At 47.0% G+C, this 24,239-nt stretch overlaps 1 protein-coding gene across 1 annotated transcript in view; it reads left to right on the top strand.

Annotated features, from left to right (window-relative positions):
* The window catches only part of LOC306963493 (uncharacterized protein), a gene marked incomplete at its 5' end in the record, with an annotated part of 80,248 nt that overhangs the window by 161 nt on the left and 55,848 nt on the right, over window positions 1-24,239 (top strand). Inside the window, 7 exons of the mRNA XM_079557064.1 lie at window positions 34-506; window positions 640-967; window positions 1,051-1,852; window positions 1,944-2,150; window positions 2,573-3,123; window positions 3,214-3,719; window positions 3,798-4,419. Coding sequence (XP_079413190.1) covers window positions 34-506; window positions 640-967; window positions 1,051-1,852; window positions 1,944-2,150; window positions 2,573-3,123; window positions 3,214-3,719; window positions 3,798-4,419 — 3,489 coding nt within the window. The remainder of the gene's footprint in view (window positions 1-33; window positions 507-639; window positions 968-1,050; window positions 1,853-1,943; window positions 2,151-2,572; window positions 3,124-3,213; window positions 3,720-3,797; window positions 4,420-24,239) is intronic.

Below are 24,239 nucleotides of genomic sequence, written 5' to 3'. Positions count from 1 at the left end.
GCTCCTGCTCCAGCATTGTGGACCCCTGGCCAGGTGTCCCATCCGCCCGCAGAGCTTCCAGTGCACTGGAACGAGCAGCTCCCATCTTTCCAGCAGGACTGGATCAGGAAGACTCTGTTCAGGGCCAACACCAGAACAGGGAAGCCAGAGCTGACGCCACACCCCAATTTCTGGTGGTACCCTCCCCAGCCCCCAACCGTCTTCACCCAGCCCCCTGCCTCTCCTGATGTCTTCTTCTGCCGCCCTTTGTTCCTCTGGATGCCGCTGAAGATGTGGTCCATTCCACTCGTCTGTGTCCAGCCAGCCTGCAATAGCCACAAGCTGACAGCTGCAGGTATTTACCGCACTGTGCGCAAGGTCCTGGACATAGACGGGTGGTATGACATGGCCACAGAGTATCTGGAGTGCAAATGGTGCAAGAAGAAGTATCCAGCCTGGTCTGAAGACATCCTGGGACAGCTGGACATGGGACACCGCAGGAAATTCCCCGCCATTCTGACCTACAGGTAGAACACATTCATAATTAGACCAATGAACTGTAATGTGTTGTACTGCATACAATTAAATACATTGTTTTACTGACAGTAACATTGAAATAACAAGATGTGGCATTGAACAGAATTATTTGACTGTCTGTAGGTACTCGTGTGACTACCGTGTGGTCATTATGATGCGGGAGAGGACCCAGGGCAACAGCGTCACACAGCTTCACAAGAAGCTACAGGAGCAGCACACAGCAGCGTGGTCACAGCGGACACTGGAGTACCTCACTGTCTGTGAGCCCTTCACAGACTCCTCCATCATTGAGCCTCCAGTGTTCTCTGCGCCCCCGCCCCTCCCACCCATCCCCAAACCCAAGTGGCTGCTGTCTGTGTACGCCAGGGACGTCCTCTCGCGGCTACCTGAGGTCAAGGCCAAAATTACATCGGCCTTTGGCTCTGTCCTCAAGATGGACTCCACTAAAAAGGTATAAAAAGTCAAGTTTGAATAATAATCATTTTTATTATCTTACATTATCTTACATTTGTTTTTCTACTGTTTTTTACATAGGTCACCAAAAAGCTGGCTGGCGCTGCTGCCAACACTGCTGGTTGGTGCACCAATGTGGGTAATGAGCACGGCCAGGTGTTGGTGTCAGTGCTCACAGCGGCAGAGGGACATGGATTGTGGCCCATGGCGGCGGGGCTCATGAAGAGGTACAGGGAGGCGGGAGTGGCACCGCCTGCCATCATGTATGTGGACAGAGACTGCTGCAGCCCACACGGACAGTCGCAGGTCAGAGCCATGTTCGCAGAGTGGGATGAGCTCCAAGTGCGCCTGGACATCTGGCACTTCATGCGGCGCTTTGCGGCAGGTGTCATCACGGAGGCTCATCCGCTCTACGGCGCCTACATGACTCGGCTCTCCAGGTGCATCTTTGAGCTGGATCCACATGACGTCGCTGCTCTTCGGCTGGCCAAGCAGGGGGAGCTACAGGCCAGAGGAGCTGGTCCAGTCTCAGAGAAGGCCCTGGACAAGCTGATCACCAGGAAGGAGTTGGCCCTGCACTGTCGTAAGCGGACCAGAGGAGTGGAGGAGACCACCAGGAGGATAAAGGCGCTCATTACGGAGATGGACAGTGAGAAGGGGAGGGACACTCTGGGCGTACCACTGCTGGACCACGAGCGCATCCAACAGGTCTGGATAGACCAGCAGAGGCACATCGCCTGTATTCAGGACCCAGAGGGCTTCCCTCTGTACCAGAAAACAGGCACCCTGAAGAAGGGTGGTGTGGAGCTCAGCTGCTACCGGTGCGCTCGTGGCTCCACCTCTTTGGAGTCTTTTCACCTCCATTTGAACCGCTTCATCCCAGGTAGGTTATAACTTAAAGGAAAATTTCAGTTTTAAATGATATTTGTTCTAAATACATCGCATGCATATATTTGACTTTATTTCACCTCTAGGGACCAGTGCCAGTGACGCGCATTTCCAGGCCTATCTCCTGGAAGGCCTGATGCGCTGGAACCAGGACCGTATGGATGAAGCGGTGGGGGGAAAGACTGACCTGAGGACCTACAGCAGTGCTGAGCGGGAGGCATTGGACCGGCTCAGCCGAAAAGTGCTGAAGGTGTCCCTGGATGAGCGCTATCAGCCTCCAGGGGCTTACACAGGTGAGAATTATTCATGTTAATTCAAACAAAAGATTATACGTTATACAGGTGTTTGAGTGTACATTTTTATACTTTATTTCAAATACTTCAACTATTGTTGGGAGTTATTTGTACTTTGTACAAGGCTTAATATTAGCCTTTATAGCCTAATTTCTTTCCTTTCTTTTACTAAAGTGAATTTGCTTTTTTTTGCATTTACACTTATTATTTTCTTCTTCAAATTTAGATGGTTATTTACGTTATTGTTTATTGGTCACTGGTAGGGGCTAATTGAAACATTAATGCCTTTTTGATCTGATAAACTGTAGCCTCAGTGGCCCTTTGAAAAGTTGGATTTTTTTATTTTTTTTTCAGTTTGTTATGGACAAATAGCCACTACAGCTATTATAATGTGATTGTGCTTTGCATGTGTTCTTTCGCAGGGGAGCTGCTCGGTATGGAGTATCTATACAGTCAGTCTGGGAAATCCCTGACTGTTATGGATAACCCGGAGGAGGAGGATCGGCTGGTGGAGCAGATGGACGATGAGGTGGTTCAGGATGAAGGCTTCGTTGAGGAGGAACCAGAGGACCTCACAGTGCCTGTCCTCTTTGACCCCACTGAGACTGTCCCAGTCCACAGCAGAGGGCCGCAGGTCTTCAACCCCTGTCCCTCCGCACCAGGACCATCCTCACTGCAGCCACCCACATCCAGCCAAGGACTGCAGCGCCCTGCTCAGCCTCCTCAGCAGCGCCCTGCTCTGCCTCCTCTACACCCTCCTCCGCAGTCTCCTCAGCAGCGCCCTGCTCTGCCTCCTCTACATCCACCTCTGCAGCGCCCTGTTCACCTTCCTCAGCAGTCTCCGCAGCTGCGCCCAGCCCAGTCTCCTCTACAACCTCCTCTGCAGTCTCCGCCACAGCAGTCTTCTGTCCAGCCAAGTATTGCCTCTGGTCCTGCAACATCAACTGGGTCCAGTGTTGCAGACCAGGCTCCTGTAAGTAAGCTGCTCATTATTAGTTCATTTTTGCTTTTACACTCTGACATCTAACATGCTGTGCATTGTTATTGTAATACTTCCCTGCAGGCTCCTGTTCTTGGACCCGATGGCCTCGCGGGCTGGGATAAGGTGCAGGATCTGGCTGAGTACCTGGTGTCCCTCCGTCAGGCACTCTACCTGGACGAGCAGCAGGTCACAGAGGTCATCCGCCTGTGGACTGCTCTTCCTGATGGGGACAAGAAGAGGATCCACTATCAGCCCAGACACCAGCCCAAGCTGACCCATGGACGCTTCAAGCCGCCAAAAAACACAGGAGTGACACCGGGTGTGGAGAGTGTGAAGAGATGTCTGATCGGTCATCCTGGGGGGCCGGCTCAGTGGCCCAGCACCAGTCGCTTAGTTGAAGCCATGTGCATCAAACTTTGTGCACTGCACAAGTCCCCAACTAAAAAGGATGGAGTCCGTCTTCCTCGTTGGACCAAGGTGCTCAATGACTACCACCACATCCGAGACCTGGTGCTGAACTGCCACACTCTGATGGAGGCCACGTCACTTCAGCTGTTTGTGCTGAATCAAAGGACTCTCACTCAGTGGTAAGCACAATAGTTTTACATTGTCATTTGAAAGAAAGCTTGCAGTTATTTATAATAAATATTTTGTTTTTATTGCAGGTTTAATCGAAGGGAGAACACCCAGGAAGTGACTGTCCTCACCCAGGGTCTTGCTGCAGAAGACCGCTTCACTGTGGCCAGCTCACAGCTTCCTGCTCCACGGGAAAGGCTGGATGAGGCTCCGTCCACATCAGGGGCCCGGCACGAGTTTGTCCTTCCTCCAAACAGAGCGGGACAGGCTCCTAAGCTGCGGCCGGGCAGACGACCCGCCAGTGCTACAATTGTGCGGCCCATCACCCCAGCAGCCCCTTCTCTTCCATCAGTCCCTGCGCCAATGCCCCAGTTTGTTTTATTGAACCCTGTGCCCGCACTGGTAGCAGCAGCTGCAGGTGGCCCTTCAGCTGCTCCTCTCCTGGCTCCAACTCCAGTGTTTCCTGCCGCACCAGTTACTCCTGCTCCCACTGCCCCAGTGTCTGTGTCCCGCTTCACACAGAGAAACAGGCGACGCAGGGCAGAAGAGGAGGCCAGTGGAGCACACAAAAGAAAATATGTCCGTGAAGCGGCATATAACCAGTGCTCCAAGTGTGGCCAGCCCAAAACGAAGGAGTTTGGCCACAGCCGCTTTGGCAGTGCTACTTTTTGCCCCAGCGTCTCTGGTGGCAAATCTTTGGAGGAGTGGCTGGTTGAACAACGCCAGCAGAAACAACATGGACAGCCACCACCATAAAAATAATAATCTTGTAAATACTGTAAATATGTTAACATGTAAATATATCTTGATACTTACCTCAGCTGCAACTAATTAATGTCAAAATGTAAATACTCCTACTTGTTTAAAGATCGTTTGTAAATACTTGTAAATACATATCTATGTGTAAATACAGTTAATGTTTATTTTTTTTTACATCTTTGTGTTATGTCTTGTTTGTTACATTTATATTACAGAATGTTCTAGTGGTTTATTGTTGTTTATCAATGTCTTGTACTTAGTTTGAGTAAATAAATTTTTGTTCACCCTCCTATTCATTGTGCTGCTTAATTGCCTTGGGACAGGAATGTGCAATGTTTACTTAACTGAGGTCAGCTGCACTGTAATCACAGCAGCTTTTCTTTGAACACAAGTGTCACAGTGGGGGGTCAGTGCAGGTGCACATCACATGAACTTCAATGACCCCAGTACTTTTATGACTCCTGATTGCTATCAAGTTCAGTCTCAAATGCAGTTACACATTTGGTACATTAATAATAATAACAATAATAATAATAAACAGAAACAGCCTTAATAGTTTTGTTACAAAAATATATATTTATACTTTTATTTGACCAAACTGTACAAATAAATCATTTAAAATGAGCATTATACACAGTAAACAGTGTGTACAGTTACTTCACAATGCCTGTAACACATTATGCAGAATATGTATTTACATAAAAGCTATATTATTTATTTATAATATTAATATACAGTTATTAATTCCCAAATAAATAATAATACATGACATAAACAGTGTAATAGTATCCAAGAACTAAATATATTGAACGTAACAACGAATGGATGAAAGAATCTGCTCTCCTGCGGGACTATATAACAGGTAGGATGTGGCGGAAGGAAGACGCACGCGTCTGCTTTAACTCCAGGGTTGTGAGATCGCGGCAGCCCGGGTCTGCCATTGATATTTACAGAGTTTTTAATCTCAAAACCACGACATGCCAAAATGTTCTTCGAGGGTCCTCCTTTCATCACTCCGTGCAAACTCTCCTCCTTACGCGTCATTGGCACCGCCTTCGCGTGTGCGGGGGGGCGAGAAGATTGGGCCCCAGCTTATGCTAAGCGAGCGCTCTACCATTTGAGCTAATTCCCCTCTTCTTGGTGCATCCTAAACGGTTCCCATCAGCTGTCATATTGTGCACCCATTAAATGAACATTGGATCACCTTCCCCACTTAATCACGCAAGGTTATAAAAGCTCAGTTCGGGCTTCTTCTTTTGTCTGGAGTTAAGTGCATTGACATGGGAACGTCATAGGTTTGCTGTCTAATGTTTCATCTCTCCGTCCTCAATTTCTGAGCATGCACAGTTTTTCAGAACAACTACTGAAAAGGCACTGCTGGGATTTGAACCCAGGATCTCCTGTTTACAAGACAGGCGCTTTGACCAACTAAGCCAGAGCGCCACGAGACTGAGCACACGTTCCCATCGTTGAATGAGTTAATACCAAGAAGTGGGCCGATTTCCCATTTTGCAGTTTCCAAATTAGCTCATACGTTCACCTTGCAGTGTCTTTTGGCAAAACCCCACGAAGCATGGATTCAATTGGCAATGCTCTACCAACGACAGTTTCAACGACAGTTGAAAATGGTCTTTATGTTGCGCTTTTACAGTTAGTTTACCTGGGTTACTTTTAGTCCAATGGGTTCCGACTGCACTGGAATGATCTTTTCATGAGCATAAAGCACATGAAATGCAACTGCTAAAAAAAGACTTTTTCGGAATTCAGTACCTGACTTGTCCGCTGTGCAGACATGCTTTTTGGCCAGCCAGGCCACAACACCACAATCTGTGTTCCAATATCGCGTCACGCCAATTCTTTGAATCAAGAGGAGTACAATCAGTGGCCATCCAAAATAAGAGGTAAATGGCCTACCGTCCCTGGGTGGGCTCGAACCACCAACCTCTCGGTTAACAGCCGAGCGCGCTGGCCGATTGCGCCACAGAGACATTGTGCTCGGCACTGTACATACTTTTGACATCACATCTTTCATGAGTAAAGTTCATTTTAAGATTCCGGTTGAATTGGGCTTCCCACTAAAGTCATTGTGAGCCCCAGAGAGCTGCAAACTGTGGAGAATGAGGGCATCGATCCCTCTTCCTCTCGCATGCTAAGCGAGCGCTCTACCATTTGAGCTAATTCCCCTCTGGTTGGTGCATCCAAAATGGTTACCGTCAGCTGTCATATTGTGCACCCATTAAATGATGAGTGGGTCCCCTGGCCCACTTGGCCCACTTCATCACGCAAGGTTATAAAAGGTCTTTTGTCCGGAGGTAAGTGCAGAGCATCGACATGAGAATGTCATTTGTTTGCTGTCTGACGTTTCCTATTGGCTTCCTCAAGTTAAGAGCGCGCGCAGTTTTCAGAACGACTACTGAAAAGGCACTGCTGGGATTTGAACCCAGGATCTCCTGTTTACTAGACAGGCGCTTTGACCAACTAAGCCACAGCGCCACAAGACTGAGCACACGTTCCCATCGTTGAGTGAGTTAATACCAAGAAGTGGGCCGATTTCCCATGTTGCAGTTTCCAAATTAGCTCATACGTTCACCTTGCAGTGTCTTATGGCAAAACCCCAAGAAGCAAGGGTTCAATTGGCAATACTCTATCAACTACAGTGGACAATGGTCTTGATGTTGCGTTTTTGCAGTTAGTTTTGCTGGATTACTTTTAGTCCGATCGGTTCCGACTGCATTGGAATTATCTGTTCATGAGCATAAAGCGCATGAAATGCAACTGCTAAAAAAGACACTTTTGGAATTCAACAAATAAAATTGTCTGCTCTGCAGACATGCTCTTTGCTCAGCCAGGCCAACACACCACAATCTGTGTACCAATATCCCGTCACGCCAATTCTTTGAATCAAGAGGAGTACAATCAGTGGCCATCCAAAATAAGAGGGGAATGGCCTACCGTCCCTGGGTGGGCTCGAACCACCAACCTCTCGGTTAACAGCCGAACGCACTGGCCGATTGCGCCACAGAGACACAGTGTTGATCACTGTACATACTTTGAACATCAAAACTTTCATGAGTCAAATTGATTTTTGGAATCCTGGCTGCCTTGGGCTTCTTGCTAAAGACATCGTGAGACCGAGACAGCTACAAACTGTGGAGAATGAGGGCATCGATCCCTCTACCTCTCGCATGCTAAGCGAGCGCTCTACCATTTGAGCTAATTCCCCTCTTCTTGGTGCATCCTAAAAGGTTCCCATCAGCTGTCTTTTTGTACACCCATTAAATGAACATTGGATCGCCTTCCCCACTTAATCACGCAAGGTTATAAAAGCTCAGTTCGGGCTTCTTCTTTTGTCTGGAGTTAAGTGCATTGACATGGGAACGTAATAGGTTTGCTGTCTAATGTTTCATCTCTCCGTCCTCAATTTCTTAGCATGCACAGTTTTTCAGAACAACTACTGAAAAGGCACTGCTGGGATTTGAACCCAGGATCTCCTGTTTACAAGACAGGCGCTTTGACCAACTAAGCCACAGCGCCACGAGACTGAGCACACGTTCCCATCGTTGAATGAGTTAATACCAAGAAGTGGGCCGATTTCCCATTTTGCAGTTTCCAAATTAGCTCATACGTTCACCTTGCAGTGTCTTTTGGCAAAACCCCACGAAGCATGGATTCAATTGGCAATGCTCTATCAACGACAGTTGAAAATGGTCTTGATGTTGCGCTTTTACAGTTAGTTTACCTGGGTTACTTTTAGTCCAATGCACTGGAATGATCTTTTCATGAGCATAAAGCACATGAAATGCAACTGCTAAAAAAAGACTTTTTCGGAATTCAGTACCTGACTTGTCCGCTGTGCAGACATGCTTTTTGGCCAGCCAGGCCACAACACCACAATCTGTGTTCCAATAGCGCGTCACGCCAATTCTTTGAATCAAGAGGAGTACAATCAGTGGCCATCCAAAATAAGAGGGAAATGGCCTACCGTCCCTGGGTGGGCTCGAACCACCAACCTCTCGGTTAACAGCCGAGCGCGCTGGCCGATTGCGCCACAGAGACATTGTGCTTGGCACTGTACATACTTTTCACATCACATCTTTCATGAGTAAAGTTCATTTTAAGATTCCGGTTGAATTTGGCTTCCCACTAAAGTCATTGTGAGCCCCAGAGAGCTGCACACTGTGGAGAATGAGGGCATCGATCCCTCTACCTCTCGCATGCTAAGCGAGCGCTCTACCATTTGAGCTAATTCCCCTCTGGTTGGTGCATCCAAAATGGTTACCGTCAGCTGTCATATTGTGCACCCATTAAATGATCAGTGGGTCCCCTGGCCCACTTGGCCCACTTCATCATGCAAGGTTATAAAAGGTGTTTTGTCCGGAGGTAAGTGCAGAGCATCGACATGAGAATGTCATTTGTTTGCTGTCTGACGTTTCCTATTGGCTTCCTCAAGTTAAGAGCGCGCGCAGTTTTCAGAACGACTACTGAAAAGGCACTGCTGGGATTTGAACCCAGGATCTCCTGTTTACTAGACAGGCGCTTTGACCAACTAAGCCACAGCGCCACAAGACTGAGCACACGTTCCCATCGTTGAGTGAGTTAATACCAAGAAGTGGGCCGATTTCCCATTTTGCAGTTTCCAAATTAGCTCATACGTTCACCTTGCAGTGTCTTATGGCAAAACCCCAAGAAGAAAGGGTTCAATTGGCAATACTCTATCAACTACAGTGGACAATGGTCTTGATGTTGCGTTTTTGCAGTTAGTTTTGCTGGATTACTTTTAGTCCGATCGGTTCCGATTGCATTGGAATTATCTGTTCATGAGCATAAAGCGCATGAAATGCAACTGCTAAAAAAGACACTTTGGGAATTCAACAGATGAAATTGTCTGCTCTGCAGACATGCTCTTTGCTCAGCCAGGCCAACACACCACAATCTGTGTACCAATATCCCGTCACGGCAATTCTTTGAATCAAGAGGAGTACAATCAGTGGCCATCCAAAATAAGAGGGGAATGGCCTACCGTCCCTGGGTGGGCTCGAACCACCAACCTCTCGGTTAACAGCCGAACGCGCTGGCCGATTGCGCCACAGAGACACAGTGTTGATCACTGTACATACTTTGAACATCAAAACTTTCATGAGTCAAATTGATTTTTGGAATCCTGGCTGCCTTGGGCTTCTTGCTAAAGACATCGTGAGACCGAGACAGCTACAAACTGTGGAGAATGACGGCATCGATCCCTCTACCTCTCGCATGCTAAGCGAGCGCTCTACCATTTGAGCTAGTTCCCCTCTTCTTGGTGCATCCTAAAAGGTTCCCATCAGCTGTCTTTTTGTACACCCATTAAATGAACATTGGATCGCCTTCCCCACTTAATCACGCAAGGTTATAAAAGCTCAGTTCGGGCTTCTTCTTTTGTCTGGAGTTAAGTGCATTGACATGGGAACGTCATAGGTTTGCTGGCTAATGTTTCATCTCTCCGTCCTCAATTTCTGAGCATGCACAGTTTTTCAGAACAACTACTGAAAAGGCACTGCTGGGATTTGAACCCAGGATCTCCTGTTTACAAGACAGGCGCTTTGACCAACTAAGCCACAGCGCCACGAGACTGAGCACACGTTCCCATCGTTGAATGAGTTAATACCAAGAAGTGGGCCGATTTCCCATTTTGCAGTTTCCAAATTAGCTCATACGTTCACCTTGCAGTGTCTTTTGGCAAAACCCCACGAAGCATGGATTCAATTGGCAATGCTCTATCAACTACAGTTGAAAATGGTCTTGATGTTGCGCTTTTACAGTTAGTTTACCTGGGTTACTTTTAGTCCAATGCACTGGAATGATCTTTTCATGAGCATAAAGCACATGAAATGCAACTGCTAAAAAAAGACTTTTTCGGAATTCAGTACCTGACTTGTCCGCTGTGCAGACATGCTTTTTGGCCAGCCAGGCCACAACACCACAATCTGTGTTCCAATAGCGCGTCACGCCAATTCTTTGAATCAAGAGGAGTACAATCAGTGGCCATCCAAAATAAGAGGGAAATGGCCTACCGTCCCTGGGTGGGCTCGAACCACCAACCTCTCGGTTAACAGCCGAGCGCACTGGCCGATTGCGCCACAGAGACATTGTGCTTGGCACTGTACATACTTTTGACATCACATCTTTCATGAGTAAAGTTCATTTTAAGATTCCGGTTGAATTGGGCTTCCCACTAAAGTCATTGTGAGCCCCAGAGAGCTGCAAACTGTGGAGAATGACGGCATCGATCCCTCTACCTCTCGCATGCTAAGCGAGCGCTCTACCATTTGAGCTAATTCCCCTCTGGTTGGTGCATCCAAAATGGTTACCGTCAGCTGTCATATTGTGCACCCATTAAATGATGAGTGGGTCCCCTGGCCCACTTGGCCCACTTCATCACGCAAGGTTATAAAAGGTGTTTTGTCCGGAGGTAAGTGCAGAGCATCGACATGAGAATGTCATTTGTTTGCTGTCTGACGTTTCCTATTGGCTTCCTCAAGTTAAGAGCGCGCGCAGTTTTCAGAACGACTACTGAAAAGGCACTGCTGGGATTTGAACCCAGGATCTCCTGTTTACTAGACAGGCGCTTTGACCAACTAAGCCACAGCGCCACAAGACTGAGCACACGTTCCCATCGTTGAGTGAGTTAATACCAAGAAGTGGGCCGATTTCCCATTTTGCAGTTTCCAAATTAGCTCATACGTTCACCTTGCAGTGTCTTATGGCTAAACCCCAAGAAGCAAGGGTTCAATTGGCAATACTCTATCAACTACAGTGGACAATGGTCTTGATGTTGCGTTTTTGCAGTTAGTTTTCCTGGATTACTTTTAGTCCGATCGGTTCCGACTGCATTGGAATTATCTGTTCATGAGCATAAAGCGCATGAAATGCAACTGCTAAAAAAGACACTTTGGGAATTCAACAAATGAAATTGTCTGCTCTGCAGACATGCTCTTTGCTCAGCCAGGCCAACACACCACAATCTGTGTTCCAATAGCGCGTCACGCCAATTCTTTGAATCAAGAGGAGTACAATCAGTGGCCATCCAAAATAAGAGGGAAATGGCCTACCGTCCCTGGGTGGGCTCGAACCACCAACCTCTCGGTTAACAGCCGAGCGCACTGGCCGATTGCGCCACAGAGACATTGTGCTTGGCACTGTACATACTTTTGACATCACATCTTTCATGAGTAAAGTTCATTTTAAGATTCCGGTTGAATTGGGCTTCCCACTAAAGTCATTGTGAGCCCCAGAGAGCTGCAAACTGTGGAGAATGACGGCATCGATCCCTCTACCTCTCGCATGCTAAGCGAGCGCTCTACCATTTGAGCTAATTCCCCTCTGGTTGGTGCATCCAAAATGGTTACCGTCAGCTGTCATATTGTGCACCCATTAAATGATGAGTGGGTCCCCTGGCCCACTTGGCCCACTTCATCACGCAAGGTTATAAAAGGTGTTTTGTCCGGAGGTAAGTGCAGAGCATCGACATGAGAATGTCATTTGTTTGCTGTCTGACGTTTCCTATTGGCTTCCTCAAGTTAAGAGCGCGCGCAGTTTTCAGAACGACTACTGAAAAGGCACTGCTGGGATTTGAACCCAGGATCTCCTGTTTACTAGACAGGCGCTTTGACCAACTAAGCCACAGCGCCACAAGACTGAGCACACGTTCCCATCGTTGAGTGAGTTAATACCAAGAAGTGGGCCGATTTCCCATTTTGCAGTTTCCAAATTAGCTCATACGTTCACCTTGCAGTGTCTTATGGCTAAACCCCAAGAAGCAAGGGTTCAATTGGCAATACTCTATCAACTACAGTGGACAATGGTCTTGATGTTGCGTTTTTGCAGTTAGTTTTCCTGGATTACTTTTAGTCCGATCGGTTCCGACTGCATTGGAATTATCTGTTCATGAGCATAAAGCGCATGAAATGCAACTGCTAAAAAAGACACTTTGGGAATTCAACAAATGAAATTGTCTGCTCTGCAGACATGCTCTTTGCTCAGCCAGGCCAACACACCACAATCTGTGTACCAATATCCCGTCACGCCAATTCTTTGAATCAAGAGGAGTACAATCAGTGGCCATCCAAAATAAGAGGGAAATGGCCTACCGTCCCTGGGTGGGCTCGAACCACCAACCTCTCGGTTAACAGCCGAACGCGCTGGCCGATTGCGCCACAGAGACACAGTGTTGATCACTGTACATACTTTGAACATCAAAACTTTCATGAGTCAAATTGATTTTTGGAATCCTGGCTGCCTTGGGCTTCTTGCTAAAGACATCGTGAGACCGAGACAGCTACAAACTGTGGAGAATGAGGGCATCGATCCCTCTACCTCTCGCATGCTAAGCGAGCGCTCTACCATTTGAGCTAATTCCCCTCTTCTTGGTGCATCCTAAACGGTTCCCATCAGCTGTCATATTGTGCACCCATTAAATGAACATTGGATCACCTTCCCCACTTAATCACGCAAGGTTATAAAAGCTCAGTTCGGGCTTCTTCTTTTGTCTGGAGTTAAGTGCATTGACATGGGAACGTCATAGGTTTGCTGTCTAATGTTTCATCTCTCCGTCCTCAATTTCTGAGCATGCACAGTTTTTCAGAACAACTACTGAAAAGGCACTGCTGGGATTTGAACCCAGGATCTCCTGTTTACAAGACAGGCGCTTTGACCAACTAAGCCAGAGCGCCACGAGACTGAGCACACGTTCCCATCGTTGAATGAGTTAATACCAAGAAGTGGGCCGATTTCCCATTTTGCAGTTTCCAAATTAGCTCATACGTTCACCTTGCAGTGTCTTTTGGCAAAACCCCACGAAGCATGGATTCAATTGGCAATGCTCTACCAACGACAGTTTCAACGACAGTTGAAAATGGTCTTTATGTTGCGCTTTTACAGTTAGTTTACCTGGGTTACTTTTAGTCCAATGGGTTCCGACTGCACTGGAATGATCTTTTCATGAGCATAAAGCACATGAAATGCAACTGCTAAAAAAAGACTTTTTCGGAATTCAGTACCTGACTTGTCCGCTGTGCAGACATGCTTTTTGGCCAGCCAGGCCACAACACCACAATCTGTGTTCCAATATCGCGTCACGCCAATTCTTTGAATCAAGAGGAGTACAATCAGTGGCCATCCAAAATAAGAGGTAAATGGCCTACCGTCCCTGGGTGGGCTCGAACCACCAACCTCTCGGTTAACAGCCGAGCGCGCTGGCCGATTGCGCCACAGAGACATTGTGCTCGGCACTGTACATACTTTTGACATCACATCTTTCATGAGTAAAGTTCATTTTAAGATTCCGGTTGAATTGGGCTTCCCACTAAAGTCATTGTGAGCCCCAGAGAGCTGCAAACTGTGGAGAATGAGGGCATCGATCCCTCTTCCTCTCGCATGCTAAGCGAGCGCTCTACCATTTGAGCTAATTCCCCTCTGGTTGGTGCATCCAAAATGGTTACCGTCAGCTGTCATATTTTGCACCCATTAAATGATGAGTGGGTCCCCTGGCCCACTTGGCCCACTTCATCACGCAAGGTTATAAAAGGTGTTTTGTCCGGAGGTAAGTGCAGAGCATCGACATGAGAATGTCATTTGTTTGCTGTCTGACGTTTCCTATTGGCTTCCTCAAGTTAAGAGCGCGCGCAGTTTTCAGAACGACTACTGAAAAGGCACTGCTGGGATTTGAACCCAGGATCTCCTGTTTACTAGACAGGCGCTTTGACCAACTAAGCCACAGCGCCACAAGACTGAGCACACGTTCCCATCGTTGAGTGAGTTAATACCAAGAAGTGGGCCGATTTCCCATGTTGCAGTTTCCAAATTAGCTCATACGTTCACCTTGCAGTGTCTTATGGCAAAACCCCAAGAAGCAAGGGTTCAATTGGCAATACTCTATCAACTACAGTGGACAATGGTCTTGATGTTGCGTTTTTGCAGTTAGTTTTGCTGGATTACTTTTAGTCCGATCGGTTCCGACTGCATTGGAATTATCTGTTCATGAGCATAAAGCGCATGAAATGCAACTGCTAAAAAAGACACTTTTGGAATTCAACAAATAAAATTGTCTGCTCTGCAGACATGCTCTTTGCTCAGCCAGGCCAACACACCACAATCTGTGTACCAATATCCCGTCACGCCAATTCTTTGAATCAAGAGGAGTACAATCAGTGGCCATCCAAAATAAGAGGGGAATGGCCTACCGTCCCTGGGTGGGCTCGAACCACCAACCTCTCGGTTAACAGCCGAACGCACTGGCCGATTGCGCCACAGAGACACAGTGTTGATCACTGTACATACTTTGAACATCAAAACTTTCATGAGTCAAATTGATTTTTGGAATCCTGGCTGCCTTGGGCTTCTTGCTAAAGACATCGTGAGACCGAGACAGCTACAAACTGTGGAGAATGAGGGCATCGATCCCTCTACCTCTCGCATGCTAAGCGAGCGCTCTACCATTTGAGCTAATTCCCCTCTTCTTGGTGCATCCTAAAAGGTTCCCATCAGCTGTCTTTTTGTACACCCATTAAATGAACATTGGATCGCCTTCCCCACTTAATCACGCAAGGTTATAAAAGCTCAGTTCGGGCTTCTTCTTTTGTCTGGAGTTAAGTGCATTGACATGGGAACGTAATAGGTTTGCTGTCTAATGTTTCATCTCTCCGTCCTCAATTTCTTAGCATGCACAGTTTTTCAGAACAACTACTGAAAAGGCACTGCTGGGATTTGAACCCAGGATCTCCTGTTTACAAGACAGGCGCTTTGACCAACTAAGCCACAGCGCCACGAGACTGAGCACACGTTCCCATCGTTGAATGAGTTAATACCAAGAAGTGGGCCGATTTCCCATTTTGCAGTTTCCAAATTAGCTCATACGTTCACCTTGCAGTGTCTTTTGGCAAAACCCCACGAAGCATGGATTCAATTGGCAATGCTCTATCAACGACAGTTGAAAATGGTCTTGATGTTGCGCTTTTACAGTTAGTTTACCTGGGTTACTTTTAGTCCAATGCACTGGAATGATCTTTTCATGAGCATAAAGCACATGAAATGCAACTGCTAAAAAAAGACTTTTTCGGAATTCAGTACCTGACTTGTCCGCTGTGCAGACATGCTTTTTGGCCAGCCAGGCCACAACACCACAATCTGTGTTCCAATAGCGCGTCACGCCAATTCTTTGAATCAAGAGGAGTACAATCAGTGGCCATCCAAAATAAGAGGGAAATGGCCTACCGTCCCTGGGTGGGCTCGAACCACCAACCTCTCGGTTAACAGCCGAGCGCGCTGGCCGATTGCGCCACAGAGACATTGTGCTTGGCACTGTACATACTTTTCACATCACATCTTTCATGAGTAAAGTTCATTTTAAGATTCCGGTTGAATTTGGCTTCCCACTAAAGTCATTGTGAGCCCCAGAGAGCTGCACACTGTGGAGAATGAGGGCATCGATCCCTCTACCTCTCGCATGCTAAGCGAGCGCTCTACCATTTGAGCTAATTCCCCTCTGGTTGGTGCATCCAAAATGGTTACCGTCAGCTGTCATATTGTGCACCCATTAAATGATGAGTGGGTCCCCTGGCCCACTTGGCCCACTTCATCATGCAAGGTTATAAAAGGTGTTTTGTCCGGAGGTAAGTGCAGAGCATCGACATGAGAATGTCATTTGTTTGCTGTCTGACGTTTCCTATTGGCTTCCTCAAGTTAAGAGCGCGCGCAGTTTTCAGAACGACTACTGAAAAGGCACTGCTGGGATTTGAACCCAGGATCTCCTGTTTACTAGACAGGCGCTTTGACCAACTAAGCCACAGCGCCACAAGACTGAGCACACGTTCCCATCGTTGAGTGAGTTAATACCAAGAAGTGGGCCGATTTCCCATTTTGCAGTTTCCAAATTAGCTCATACGTTCACCTTGCAGTGTCTTATGGCAAAACCCCAAGAAGAAAGGGTTCAATTGGCAATACTCTATCAACTACAGTGGACAATGGTCTTGATGTTGCGTTTTTGCAGTTAGTTTTGCTGGATTACTTTTAGTCCGATCGGTTCCGATTGCATTGGAATTATCTGTTCATGAGCATAAAGCGCATGAAATGCAACTGCTAAAAAAGACACTTTGGGAATTCAACAGATGAAATTGTCTGCTCTGCAGACATGCTCTTTGCTCAGCCAGGCCAACACACCACAATCTGTGTACCAATATCCCGTCACGGCAATTCTTTGAATCAAGAGGAGTACAATCAGTGGCCATCCAAAATAAGAGGGGAATGGCCTACCGTCCCTGGGTGGGCTCGAACCACCAACCTCTCGGTTAACAGCCGAACGCGCTGGCCGATTGCGCCACAGAGACACAGTGTTGATCACTGTACATACTTTGAACATCAAAACTTTCATGAGTCAAATTGATTTTTGGAATCCTGGCTGCCTTGGGCTTCTTGCTAAAGACATCGTGAGACCGAGACAGCTACAAACTGTGGAGAATGACGGCATCGATCCCTCTACCTCTCGCATGCTAAGCGAGCGCTCTACCATTTGAGCTAGTTCCCCTCTTCTTGGTGCATCCTAAAAGGTTCCCATCAGCTGTCTTTTTGTACACCCATTAAATGAACATTGGATCGCCTTCCCCACTTAATCACGCAAGGTTATAAAAGCTCAGTTCGGGCTTCTTCTTTTGTCTGGAGTTAAGTGCATTGACATGGGAACGTCATAGGTTTGCTGGCTAATGTTTCATCTCTCCGTCCTCAATTTCTGAGCATGCACAGTTTTTCAGAACAACTACTGAAAAGGCACTGCTGGGATTTGAACCCAGGATCTCCTGTTTACAAGACAGGCGCTTTGACCAACTAAGCCACAGCGCCACGAGACTGAGCACACGTTCCCATCGTTGAATGAGTTAATACCAAGAAGTGGGCCGATTTCCCATTTTGCAGTTTCCAAATTAGCTCATACGTTCACCTTGCAGTGTCTTTTGGCAAAACCCCACGAAGCATGGATTCAATTGGCAATGCTCTATCAACTACAGTTGAAAATGGTCTTGATGTTGCGCTTTTACAGTTAGTTTACCTGGGTTACTTTTAGTCCAATGCACTGGAATGATCTTTTCATGAGCATAAAGCACATGAAATGCAACTGCTAAAAAAAGACTTTTTCGGAATTCAGTACCTGACTTGTCCGCTGTGCAGACATGCTTTTTGGCCAGCCAGGCCACAACACCACAATCTGTGTTCCAATAGCGCGTCACGCCAATTCTTTGAATCAAGAGGAGTACAATCAGTGGCCATCCAAAATAAGAGGGAAATGGCCTACCGTCCCTGGGTGGGCTCGAACCACCAACCTCTCGGTTAACAGCCGAGCGCACTGGCCGATTGCGCCACAGAGACATTGTGCTTGGCACTGTACATACTTTTGACATCACATCTTTCATGAGTAAAGTTCATTTTAAGATTCCGGTTGAATTGGGCTTCCCACTAAAGTCATTGTGAGCCCCAGAGAGCTGCAAACTGTGGAGAATGACGGCATCGATCCCTCTACCTCTCGCATGCTAAGCGAGCGCTCTACCATTTGAGCTAATTCCCCTCTGGTTGGTGCATCCAAAATGGTTACCGTCAGCTGTCATATTGTGCACCCATTAAATGATGAGTGGGTCCCCTGGCCCACTTGGCCCACTTCATCACGCAAGGTTATAAAAGGTGTTTTGTCCGGAGGTAAGTGCAGAGCATCGACATGAGAATGTCATTTGTTTGCTGTCTGACGTTTCCTATTGGCTTCCTCAAGTTAAGAGCGCGCGCAGTTTTCAGAACGACTACTGAAAAGGCACTGCTGGGATTTGAACCCAGGATCTCCTGTTTACTAGACAGGCGCTTTGACCAACTAAGCCACAGCGCCACAAGACTGAGCACACGTTCCCATCGTTGAGTGAGTTAATACCAAGAAGTGGGCCGATTTCCCATTTTGCAGTTTCCAAATTAGCTCATACGTTCACCTTGCAGTGTCTTATGGCTAAACCCCAAGAAGCAAGGGTTCAATTGGCAATACTCTATCAACTACAGTGGACAATGGTCTTGATGTTGCGTTTTTGCAGTTAGTTTTCCTGGATTACTTTTAGTCCGATCGGTTCCGACTGCATTGGAATTATCTGTTCATGAGCATAAAGCGCATGAAATGCAACTGCTAAAAAAGAAACTTTGGGAATTCAACAAATGAAATTGTCTGCTCTGCAGACATGCTCTTTGCTCAGCCAGGCCAACACACCACAATCTGTGTTCCAATAGCGCGTCACGCCAATTCTTTGAATCAAGAGGAGTACAATCAGTGGCCATCCAAAATAAGAGGGAAATGGCCTACCGTCCCTGGGTGGGCTCGAACCACCAACCTCTCGGTTAACAGCCGAGCGCACTGGCCGATTGCGCCACAGAGACATTGTGCTTGGCACTGTACATACTTTTGACATCACATCTTTCATGAGTAAAGTTCATTTTAAGATTCCGGTTGAATTGGGCTTCCCACTAAAGTCATTGTGAGCCCCAGAGAGCTGCAAACTGTGGAGAATGACGGCATCGATCCCTCTACCTCTCGCATGCTAAGCGAGCGCTCTACCATTTGAGCTAATTCCCCTCTGGTTGGTGCATCCAAAATGGTTACCGTCAGCTGTCATATTGTGCACCCATTAAATGATGAGTGGGTCCCCTGGCCCACTTGGCCCACTTCATCACGCAAGGTTATAAAAGGTGTTTTGTCCGGAGGTAAGTGCAGAGCATCGACATGAGAATGTCATTTGTTTGCTGTCTGACGTTTCCTATTGGCTTCCTCAAGTTAAGAGCGCGCGCAGTTTTCAGAACGACTACTGAAAAGGCACTGCTGGGATTTGAACCCAGGATCTCCTGTTTACTAGACAGGCGCTTTGACCAACTAAGCCACAGCGCCACAAGACTGAGCACACGTTCCCATCGTTGAGTGAGTTAATACCAAGAAGTGGGCCGATTTCCCATTTTGCAGTTTCCAAATTAGCTCATACGTTCACCTTGCAGTGTCTTATGGCTAAACCCCAAGAAGCAAGGGTTCAATTGGCAATACTCTATCAACTACAGTGGACAATGGTCTTGATGTTGCGTTTTTGCAGTTAGTTTTCCTGGATTACTTTTAGTCCGATCGGTTCCGACTGCATTGGAATTATCTGTTCATGAGCATAAAGCGCATGAAATGCAACTGCTAAAAAAGACACTTTGGGAATTCAACAAATGAAATTGTCTGCTCTGCAGACATGCTCTTTGCTCAGCCAGGCCAACACACCACAATCTGTGTACCAATATCCCGTCACGCCAATTCTTTGAATCAAGAGGAGTACAATCAGTGGCCATCCAAAATAAGAGGGAAATGGCCTACCGTCCCTGGGTGGGCTCGAACCACCAACCTCTCGGTTAACAGCCGAACGCGCTGGCCGATTGCGCCACAGAGACACAGTGTTGATCACTGTACATACTTTGAACATCAAAACTTTCATGAGTCAAATTGATTTTTGGAATCCTGGCTGCCTTGGGCTTCTTGCTAAAGACATCGTGAGACCGAGACAGCTACAAACTGTGGAGAATGAGGGCATCGATCCCTCTACCTCTCGCATGCTAAGCGAGCGCTCTACCATTTGAGCTAATTCCCCTCTTCTTGGTGCATCCTAAACGGTTCCCATCAGCTGTCATATTGTGCACCCATTAAATGAACATTGGATCACCTTCCCCACTTAATCACGCAAGGTTATAAAAGCTCAGTTCGGGCTTCTTCTTTTGTCTGGAGTTAAGTGCATTGACATGGGAACGTCATAGGTTTGCTGTCTAATGTTTCATCTCTCCGTCCTCAATTTCTGAGCATGCACAGTTTTTCAGAACAACTACTGAAAAGGCACTGCTGGGATTTGAACCCAGGATCTCCTGTTTACAAGACAGGCGCTTTGACCAACTAAGCCAGAGCGCCACGAGACTGAGCACACGTTCCCATCGTTGAATGAGTTAATACCAAGAAGTGGGCCGATTTCCCATTTTGCAGTTTCCAAATTAGCTCATACGTTCACCTTGCAGTGTCTTTTGGCAAAACCCCACGAAGCATGGATTCAATTGGCAATGCTCTACCAACGACAGTTTCAACGACAGTTGAAAATGGTCTTTATGTTGCGCTTTTACAGTTAGTTTACCTGGGTTACTTTTAGTCCAATGGGTTCCGACTGCACTGGAATGATCTTTTCATGAGCATAAAGCACATGAAATGCAACTGCTAAAAAAAGACTTTTTCGGAATTCAGTACCTGACTTGTCCGCTGTGCAGACATGCTTTTTGGCCAGCCAGGCCACAACACCACAATCTGTGTTCCAATATCGCGTCACGCCAATTCTTTGAATCAAGAGGAGTACAATCAGTGGCCATCCAAAATAAGAGGTAAATGGCCTACCGTCCCTGGGTGGGCTCGAACCACCAACCTCTCGGTTAACAGCCGAGCGCGCTGGCCGATTGCGCCACAGAGACATTGTGCTCGGCACTGTACATACTTTTGACATCACATCTTTCATGAGTAAAGTTCATTTTAAGATTCCGGTTGAATTGGGCTTCCCACTAAAGTCATTGTGAGCCCCAGAGAGCTGCAAACTGTGGAGAATGAGGGCATCGATCCCTCTTCCTCTCGCATGCTAAGCGAGCGCTCTACCATTTGAGCTAATTCCCCTCTGGTTGGTGCATCCAAAATGGTTACCGTCAGCTGTCATATTTTGCACCCATTAAATGATGAGTGGGTCCCCTGGCCCACTTGGCCCACTTCATCACGCAAGGTTATAAAAGGTGTTTTGTCCGGAGGTAAGTGCAGAGCATCGACATGAGAATGTCATTTGTTTGCTGTCTGACGTTTCCTATTGGCTTCCTCAAGTTAAGAGCGCGCGCAGTTTTCAGAACGACTACTGAAAAGGCACTGCTGGGATTTGAACCCAGGATCTCCTGTTTACTAGACAGGCGCTTTGACCAACTAAGCCACAGCGCCACAAGACTGAGCACACGTTCCCATCGTTGAGTGAGTTAATACCAAGAAGTGGGCCGATTTCCCATGTTGCAGTTTCCAAATTAGCTCATACGTTCACCTTGCAGTGTCTTATGGCAAAACCCCAAGAAGCAAGGGTTCAATTGGCAATACTCTATCAACTACAGTGGACAATGGTCTTGATGTTGCGTTTTTGCAGTTAGTTTTGCTGGATTACTTTTAGTCCGATCGGTTCCGACTGCATTGGAATTATCTGTTCATGAGCATAAAGCGCATGAAATGCAACTGCTAAAAAAGACACTTTTGGAATTCAACAAATAAAATTGTCTGCTCTGCAGACATGCTCTTTGCTCAGCCAGGCCAACACACCACAATCTGTGTACCAATATCCCGTCACGCCAATTCTTTGAATCAAGAGGAGTACAATCAGTGGCCATCCAAAATAAGAGGGGAATGGCCTACCGTCCCTGGGTGGGCTCGAACCACCAACCTCTCGGTTAACAGCCGAACGCACTGGCCGATTGCGCCACAGAGACACAGTGTTGATCACTGTACATACTTTGAACATCAAAACTTTCATGAGTCAAATTGATTTTTGGAATCCTGGCTGCCTTGGGCTTCTTGCTAAAGACATCGTGAGACCGAGACAGCTACAAACTGTGGAGAATGAGGGCATCGATCCCTCTACCTCTCGCATGCTAAGCGAGCGCTCTACCATTTGAGCTAATTCCCCTCTTCTTGGTGCATCCTAAAAGGTTCCCATCAGCTGTCTTTTTGTACACCCATTAAATGAACATTGGATCGCCTTCCCCACTTAATCACGCAAGGTTATAAAAGCTCAGTTCGGGCTTCTTCTTTTGTCTGGAGTTAAGTGCATTGACATGGGAACGTAATAGGTTTGCTGTCTAATGTTTCATCTCTCCGTCCTCAATTTCTTAGCATGCACAGTTTTTCAGAACAACTACTGAAAAGGCACTGCTGGGATTTGAACCCAGGATCTCCTGTTTACAAGACAGGCGCTTTGACCAACTAAGCCACAGCGCCACGAGACTGAGCACACGTTCCCATCGTTGAATGAGTTAATACCAAGAAGTGGGCCGATTTCCCATTTTGCAGTTTCCAAATTAGCTCATACGTTCACCTTGCAGTGTCTTTTGGCAAAACCCCACGAAGCATGGATTCAATTGGCAATGCTCTATCAACGACAGTTGAAAATGGTCTTGATGTTGCGCTTTTACAGTTAGTTTACCTGGGTTACTTTTAGTCCAATGCACTGGAATGATCTTTTCATGAGCATAAAGCACATGAAATGCAACTGCTAAAAAAAGACTTTTTCGGAATTCAGTACCTGACTTGTCCGCTGTGCAGACATGCTTTTTGGCCAGCCAGGCCACAACACCACAATCTGTGTTCCAATAGCGCGTCACGCCAATTCTTTGAATCAAGAGGAGTACAATCAGTGGCCATCCAAAATAAGAGGGAAATGGCCTACCGTCCCTGGGTGGGCTCGAACCACCAACCTCTCGGTTAACAGCCGAGCGCGCTGGCCGATTGCGCCACAGAGACATTGTGCTTGGCACTGTACATACTTTTCACATCACATCTTTCATGAGTAAAGTTCATTTTAAGATTCCGGTTGAATTTGGCTTCCCACTAAAGTCATTGTGAGCCCCAGAGAGCTGCACACTGTGGAGAATGAGGGCATCGATCCCTCTACCTCTCGCATGCTAAGCGAGCGCTCTACCATTTGAGCTAATTCCCCTCTGGTTGGTGCATCCAAAATGGTTACCGTCAGCTGTCATATTGTGCACCCATTAAATGATGAGTGGGTCCCCTGGCCCACTTGGCCCACTTCATCATGCAAGGTTATAAAAGGTGTTTTGTCCGGAGGTAAGTGCAGAGCATCGACATGAGAATGTCATTTGTTTGCTGTCTGACGTTTCCTATTGGCTTCCTCAAGTTAAGAGCGCGCGCAGTTTTCAGAACGACTACTGAAAAGGCACTGCTGGGATTTGAACCCAGGATCTCCTGTTTACTAGACAGGCGCTTTGACCAACTAAGCCACAGCGCCACAAGACTGAGCACACGTTCCCATCGTTGAGTGAGTTAATACCAAGAAGTGGGCCGATTTCCCATTTTGCAGTTTCCAAATTAGCTCATACGTTCACCTTGCAGTGTCTTATGGCAAAACCCCAAGAAGAAAGGGTTCAATTGGCAATACTCTATCAACTACAGTGGACAATGGTCTTGATGTTGCGTTTTTGCAGTTAGTTTTGCTGGATTACTTTTAGTCCGATCGGTTCCGATTGCATTGGAATTATCTGTTCATGAGCATAAAGCGCATGAAATGCAACTGCTAAAAAAGACACTTTGGGAATTCAACAGATGAAATTGTCTGCTCTGCAGACATGCTCTTTGCTCAGCCAGGCCAACACACCACAATCTGTGTACCAATATCCCGTCACGGCAATTCTTTGAATCAAGAGGAGTACAATCAGTGGCCATCCAAAATAAGAGGGGAATGGCCTACCGTCCCTGGGTGGGCTCGAACCACCAACCTCTCGGTTAACAGCCGAACGCGCTGGCCGATTGCGCCACAGAGACACAGTGTTGATCACTGTACATACTTTGAACATCAAAACTTTCATGAGTCAAATTGATTTTTGGAATCCTGGCTGCCTTGGGCTTCTTGCTAAAGACATCGTGAGACCGAGACAGCTACAAACTGTGGAGAATGACGGCATCGATCCCT

This window comes from Gobius niger (genome assembly GCF_951799975.1).
Source record: "Gobius niger genome assembly, chromosome: 5".
NCBI classification, from domain to species: Eukaryota; Metazoa; Chordata; class Actinopteri; order Gobiiformes; family Gobiidae; genus Gobius; species Gobius niger.
The sequence above is the reverse complement of the archived record's forward strand: the minus strand, read 5'-3'. Positions and strand labels throughout refer to the sequence as shown.